The 7,801-nt window shown below is 33.2% G+C and overlaps 1 protein-coding gene across 1 annotated transcript; it reads left to right on the top strand.

Annotated features, from left to right (window-relative positions):
• Positions 1-2,977: 2,977 nt before the first annotated feature.
• On the top strand, positions 2,978-6,631 carry LOC146902965 (zinc ion binding protein). The gene is made up of 6 exons (XM_085731438.1): positions 2,978-3,182; positions 3,273-3,347; positions 4,512-4,642; positions 5,441-5,858; positions 6,078-6,188; positions 6,292-6,631. The coding sequence occupies exons 1-6, from the start codon at positions 3,096-3,098 to the stop codon at positions 6,352-6,354; spliced, it is 885 nt and encodes a 294-aa protein (XP_085587564.1). The 5' UTR covers positions 2,978-3,095; the 3' UTR covers positions 6,355-6,631.
• The last annotated feature ends 1,170 nt before the right edge of the window (positions 6,632-7,801 follow it).

Raw genomic sequence — 7,801 nt, forward strand, 5'->3', positions numbered from 1 at the left:
CCCTTTAACAATATAGTAGATTCCTTAAAAATAAAATAAAAACATAGTAGATGATTTATTGGCAAAAAACAAATGTTTCTGGAAAATTGTTGTTCACACATTTGATAGAGCTGAAAAACACATATAAATTACTCAAATGTCCTTCGGCAGTTTACTGCCGAATTTGATTGGAACTGTCTGCAGTTAACTACCGAGAAAAAACTCGGCAGTTAACTGTCAATGATCTGTTATAAGAACAGATAAGAGTTTCCAAAACTCCATTATTACGTTTTTGGTTCTTCTAGGTGCGATTTTCAGTCATTTCAAGTCATTCCAAGCCAATTTCAATCACAAAAACAAGTAAGTTTTTTGAATCCTATTGCATTGCTGTTTTGTGGTTGAATTGTTTGTTATTTTTTGTTAAATTTCGATTATATAGGTTTTATTGATTTTATGATTTTATGATATGTTAGATTTATGTTTAGGTTTTATTCCCTCAAAAAAAATGTTTAGGTTTTATTGTTTTGACAATTTGTTGTAGAATTGTTAGGTTTAGGTTTATGATTTTAGGATAGTTTAGGTTAGAATTGTTTAGGTTTAGGTTTAGGTTGTTATGAATTGTTATAATTGTTGTAGAAGTTTTATTGAATTGTTAGGTTTAGGTTCTGATGAATTGTTGTAGACATGGCACGGAATTGTTTGTGATGGTTCCGAAAAAAAAGGTTCGAAGTTGCCGGTGTACAATCAATCGAGGTTGAGGAGGAGCGGGAGGACATGCTATTTTGGCCCTCAACCAAAAGAAGGTGCCCCAGGGACTGTAACGGGCAACCCGATTGACTTGTGCGACGAGGAAGAATGAATGTAATGGCTTCTAATGCCTAATTGTTTTGGATTTTTTTAATGTTTTTTTTGTGTCGCGCGCATTTTGCTTGACATTATGGTACTTTGAATAAAATCGCGTTTTGAATAATTTCGATTAAAATCGCGTATTGAATAATTTCATTTAAAAATAGCGTATTCGAATAAACACTAATTAAGTCTAACGTGAATTCGAATAAAAGTTGCGTAAAGAATAAATAAATTCGAAAAGTGGAAAATTCATTACATTACATTACATTACATTGCATTCGGAAATACATCTTCCAGCTACAACAATTATCTTACCTTTGAATGTGGTAAACTCAAACTTGCTAAACAGCAGGACTCGAATATACGTCCCACATTCCCATTTTTCCATTCAAAAGATTAAATTATTGTTAGGCTTGGTTTAAATGATTGTATTGAAGTGTCAAAAGAATGAGGTGTATTCCTTGACACTTCAATACCTTCATCTAAACCAGCCTAACAAGAATTTAATCTTTTGAAAGGAACAATGGGAATGTCGGGCGAATGTTTGAGTCATGCCGTTTAACAAGTTTGAATTACCCCATTCAAAGGAATACAATTGTTTTAGTCGGAAGGTGCATTCCCTACCTAATCACGATCTTCTGGCGGAATCAGACTGTTGATAATATCTTCAGTTGATCTCAGCAACGTTACCCGCATATCGATCCACTGGAACATGCTGTGCTCCCAAAACATGTTCTTCACGTTTTCGTTGTTCGTTAATTCCACCCAAGTGAATGATACTCTCCCCTCGTCGAGCGTTGGGCGTTTATACCGAAATATTCCACCATCCATGTGTCTCTGGGGTTGACTCCTTGGTTGAATTCATTCAGTTGATCCTTTAGACCTCTTAACGTTACACCAAGGCATCGAACCTTCAACCTCCGAGGTTCTCTGCCGTTGAATTGTGCATGAACGTCGATCCACCCGACCATTGTTGCAAATCTACACAATAAGAAATTGAAAACAATCAACGAAAAACTCATTCAAACATTTCATCAGACACTTGGAGTGTAAATTATACATAAACCCTAAAGATCATAAAAATAACCCTAAAATGTTTTACCCTAGAGAAAAAACACAAAAATAATGTAGAATATAACAAATTCAACTTATATATACTCGTAAAATAAATCATATACTCTTACATGTAAATCTACTTAAAAACTAAAATAAAAAAAATAAATATAAAAACCAAAATAAAAAATAACCCTAAAACTCTAAACTATAACATAAACATCATGCAAACATTTTAACTAAATTAATCAACTAACATCTACTCTAAAAATGAATTATAACATGTAAATCTACTCAAAAATTAAAAAAAAACATTTATAACAACTAAAATGTAAGTAAATAGCATTATGATTACTTACTTGTGATTTTGTTGAACAAATTTGGTAGGATTTGGTTGAGTTTTTTAGAGAGGTTTTGGGAGAGATTTGAAAAGAAGTTGGTGAAATGAGAGTAATAATGGATGAGAGAGCTTCTGCCAGATTTGTAGCAGGAGCGCATCAGCAGTTAACTGCCGAAGAAAGCCTCGGCAATAAACTGCGGCAGGTTCCAATTAAATTCGGGCAGTAAACTGCCGAGGGATATTTAAGTAAGGCTTAAATATGAAAATAGTCCCTGCAAATATCTGACATTTTGGTTTTAGTCCTTGTAAAAATATTTTTTTGGTTTTAGTCCCTGCAAATATAAAAAATTTGGTTTTGGTCCTTGGTATTTTGTTTTAGTCCTTGTAAAATTGATTCATATTGGATTTGGTCCTTGTAATATGTAGAATATTTGATTTTAGTCCCTCAAAATGAGGACTAAAATGAATATTATAGGGACCAATTTCAATATGAAATGATTTTACAAGAATTAAAACAAAATACCAAGGACCAAAACCAAATATTCTATATTTACAGAGACTAGAATCAAAAAAATATTTTTATAGGGATTAAAACCAAAACGCCAGATATTTGCAGGGACCATTATTTAAGCTTTAAGTAATTTACATGTGTTTTTCACCCATATCAACTGTGGGAACAACAATTTTCATGTTTCTTCTCCCCGTGGTAAATTGGTAGATTAAACGATAAAGGTAAAGGAAACCCTAGAATAGCTTGGCAGCCTTGACTCTTGTGAAGGCTTAAACCCGAAATCAGGTTAACGCCAGTTGCAAAACAGAGCCATCGTTCGTTCTGCTTCACTGCGCATATCAGAGCAACCTTAAAACTAAGACTATGGTTTGGTTTCAATGTGAAGATTGTGGAGACAACCTCAAAAAACCTAAGTTGCCCAATCACTTCCGATCGTGCTCCGCCAACAAGGTTCCTTCTTATTCAATTCATGTTCATTTCACTAATTAACTATTAATTAATTATACCATGATTAATTTTTCCGTTGTTTATGCTATGTAGCTTTCGTGCATTGACTGTGGACAGATGTTTGGTCGAGACACTGTTCAGAACCACACACAGTGTATTACAGAAGCGGTGAGAATCACCTTTTTGCCTTATTTTTGTCCATTAATTATAGATTAGGACCCTGTTTGGATAAACAACTTAATTTGCACCTTATAGCACAAACACTTACCACAATAAGCTGTTTTCATAAGCTATATGAACATGTCATAGGCTGTTATCATAAGTTTTCCCCAACAGTCTTACAAGTACTTATGCCGGTAAGTAAGCTCAAATTAGTCATTCCAAAAAGGCCCTAGGTTGTTACACTTGAACCTATTTTGAATTTAGCTCTCTAAAATGAGAAAATCAAGGTTTTTTATTTTTATTTTAACAAACTCACAATTTTGTTACAATTTACCTCTAATATCCATCCTCAATTTGTTAGTCAATGGTTGACAAAACTTCAACTCTAAAGCGATTTACTCACTTCTAGAGGAGTCTGGTCATTTATTTTTCTGTGTAAATAAACTATGGGGTTGTTTCCCCCCTTAATTCAGCTTCTCAAGTGGTTTGAGTTTTGTAAAACGGGTACCTATCTGTTGTGGGATGGAGTTTACTCAATGCTATTTCTTTGGTTTTCCTCAATGTGGCTAGGATCTTGTTCAAAGTTTCCTTTAACTTAGGACTATCATTTCTTCCTCGTATCATTACAATCATGGGGTTAAGATTGTTCACTCACCTTCTAACTACTTTAGGGCATTCTAGTATCTACTGAAGGTGTAAAATGTATTTCTGAGATATCACTTCTAGTATCTGACAATTGACTTGAATAATAAACTATCAATTTGGTCCCTAAACTATCATTTTCTCTCATATTTTGGTCCCTGAACTATGAAAATGAAATTAAAAGTTCCTAAATTATTATCAATCTATCAAATTAGTCCCTAAATTATCACTCTCTTCTATTTTGAAAGTAGTTGGGGGACTGCTTGATCATTTATATTATTTTAAGGCTGTTTGTTATATTTCAAAAGTTCAGGGACCAAATCGGAGAGAGTCATAGTTTAAGGACCAAATTGACTGCACTGTATTAGTCTGGTCTACATTTAATTTTGCCAGCATAATGAATTTTTATATTAAGTTCAAACATTAAAATGTAAAACAATCTGTTTTTTTTTTTTGTTTTGTTGAGAGAGACATATACAACGATCTTATTTTCTTCACTTCACTAGCTCATTTTGCTTCGATTTTCAGGAAAAGTATGGTCCAAAAGGCCAAGGAAAAACTTTGAATGCTGCAGCTGCCAAGCCTGTCAAAGATGGCAAACAAAGGCTAGTCGTTGATATTAATGTGGGCTTAGCTGAACGTCCTCCGTGGTTCTGTAGGTATATACTCTATGCGATACACTTTCTAGATAGCACTGTAGTCACTAGTGACATTCAAATTACAGAGCAAATGTTATTTTAGATGCTGTATTATGTTTTAAAAAGTTAGAAGAGAGAAACATAATTATCATGGTCTACATATCCTGTTCGGATGGGAATTGGGCTTTTAAGTCTTTGCATTCTTGAGTCCTCCTATTATTTCTTACGGTTCATGCAATCATAAAGGGGGCAGGACAACTGTCTAAATCTTTTATGTAAATGTAAATATAGGATGTTGAAAAATTAGCTGGGCCTTTTTTAACTTATGGTTGAATTATGTAGTGGCCATGCTTACGTTTAATGTAAAATCATATGAATCATACATAAGCATTGAACCTTTATTTTTTGAAACAAATTGGTTTTTGAGGTATAATTCTCTCTATTACGATACTTACAGCTGTGAATGATATTAGTGTTAATCAGGTAAGAGTCTAAACAGGTTATTAGCCTGCAAGTCTCTTGTGGATCAAGGTCTGTTTGTGAAAGTGCATGCTTGTAGAGTTCAAAATACATTTCTTAGTTTAATTGGTTACATTTATTCTTTGAATAATTTGCACTACCGCGCTTTTATTTACTTTTTTCCTTTTTATAATTTTCGATTGTGAATGTTATGAGTGTCAACTGCCAATAACGGCATATTGTAGTGTCCGAGACTATTTTATAATAAAAAAAGCCTCTTTACCAATATTTGTTTTTCTTCTAGATATTATTTCACTCTTATGGTTTGGTCTTATTAATTATGCTCATGTTGCTTTGCAGTCTTTGCAATACAAAAGCTACTAGTAAGCAAGCACTTCTTCTACATGCTGAAGGAAAGAAACACGGGGCAAAAGCCCGAGCGTTCCATGCTTCGAAGCAACCACTAGTCCAGACAGATAATTTTGCGCCTGATGCAAAGGATGCAGTGGAGACGGGTTCTAATGATATGGCAAAAGATGACAAAATTTCAGAGCAGCCAAAGTTGCACGAGTCTTCTGAACAAAATAACCTGAAACCGGTGAATGAAGTTTCTTCCGAAAAGAAAAAGAGGAAAAATGAAGCATTAGAGGGTGACGTTATTAAAAAAAACAAGAATGACACATCAGTTGACGTGGAAAATGGGGAAGTATTTCAGGGCGAGAAGGCAAGAGAGAGGAAAATAAAGTGGAAGAAGTTTATCAAAGCAGCCTTGAAATTTGTATGTTGAATTTTGGAACAACATCCTTTCTTGTTTTCTGCTTTATCTATATATGTTATAGTGGGTCTTTAGCTGTTTATTCTGAGCATGGTATAGTGATATAGAGATAGCTGGTGACTTTTAAGGTGCACTCGAGTATAGTTTCTGCAATTGCGTTTTTAATGAACTTCCCCATATAATTTTCCTGCTGTAATCTGCTTATTGTTTTACTGGTGGCAGCATCCTGATGGATTGAAGATGAAGAAATTGAGAAAAGTTGTCCTCAAAGCACTGCAGGAATCTAGCATTGTAGTAAATGAAAATGAATTGAGCGAGGCGATTGAGCAGAAGGTATGCCATTGTCCATCTATGAGTTGTGTTTCTGTTAAATTGTCCTTTAGTATTAATTTTAGTAAATAATGTCGATTTTCTTATGTTAAACTTTTACTTACAGATAAACTCCAGCTCCAACTTTGCAGTTGAGAACAAGTATGTGCGATTAGTGGCCAAAGATTGAACATTCCTGTTGGAGATGTCATATGACCAAGAGTCGTTAATTTTTGTCTGCTTTGTTTGAGAAATATTTATCCCTCAAAAGTATCTCCTAGAAATTTTTTGTGAACGGATAATTTATTGTTGATTGGGTCAAAATTCAGTTTTTTTGTTTTTCGACGTTCAATTATTATCTTGTAGGAAAACAAAAGAGAATATTTTGACGGAGATTCCATTGGTTTGTATTCTCATTTAGATTAACTCCAATGCTAGTTCTAGACAGTGTTCTTCATACTCAAAAACAAGTTCTTGTTTTCTTTACCATTGGAGATGGATGATGTGGAATCCAGGTTGGAGAACTGTTCTCTGTGGAGAACCCCTTCCAGCAGCAAAACTGTCAGAAAAAGCATATGAAAAAAGGGAGAGAAAGAGAGAGAAAATACACAACAGTAAACTTCACAACTCCAAAAATTCCAAATCCAAATTCAAATCAAACACTTAAAATTCCAAATCTTAAAATCAATTACAAATTCCCAAATCAGACAACCAATTGCAAAATCTTCAAAGTTCAGTTATGATTTTTTTTTCCCCTTTAAATCTGAGGACTGAGATTCCCACCTCAATCTTAGTTTTGAGCTTTTTTTTTACCTTCTATTTGAGTTTCCTCTATTCAAATTTGAAAATTGTTCAAAGAAAAAAGATGAGAGAATTATATTAAAAAAAAAAACGGTGATGCTCTTATTATTTCTTTCTTTTCTCTGCTTTGCGTGGAGACAATAATTGTTGTTTGTGAAGAGAAGAGAAGAGAAGAAAAGGTAGATAGCAGAAAACGTATTGTTAGAAAAAAAAAATACTATATAAATAAGTATTTCATTTTGAAAAATATTAAAATAAAATAAAAATATGTGGGGACAATTGTAAGACCCTATATTGTAAATTAAGAATACAAATATTGTTCTTTGCATTGAAGTAAAAATGGAAGAATGTTCTTAATACAGTATGCGGCATCTTTGGACCCTACCAATATGCATCAAGAACACATATTGTTCTTAATACAGCCATTGAGTTTTTCTGATCACAATGACGTGGGTGCTTTTATGGCCAATCGTATCAGAGAGCATCGTCAGTTTTTTTTTTTATTCTATTTACTTTGTTATGTTTTTTTTTTTTTTTTTTTTTTTAGAGAACTTTGTTATGTTTTGTTCTTTTATTGGTTTATTATTAGCGCAGTTATTCATATCATACAGTATAAGTATAACATAATAAACATTATTATATCAAATTATTAATGTAATTGTATACCCACTATTTTTTTTTTTGAAGGAAATTGTATACCCACTATTATTGTTCAAAAAAAATTGTATACCCACTATTAAGTGGGAAGCAACTTGAATCCTTTAAACAAGTGGTCAGGAGTTCAATCACGACTCTCGCTTATGAAAAAAATTTGGTTGGTAATCAAAATACAAAAT

The sequence above is a fragment of the Medicago sativa genome, chromosome 8 (assembly GCF_051527215.1).
Source record: "Medicago sativa cultivar Bolivia chromosome 8, Bolivia_mono, whole genome shotgun sequence".
Classification (NCBI taxonomy): domain Eukaryota; kingdom Viridiplantae; phylum Streptophyta; class Magnoliopsida; order Fabales; family Fabaceae; genus Medicago; species Medicago sativa.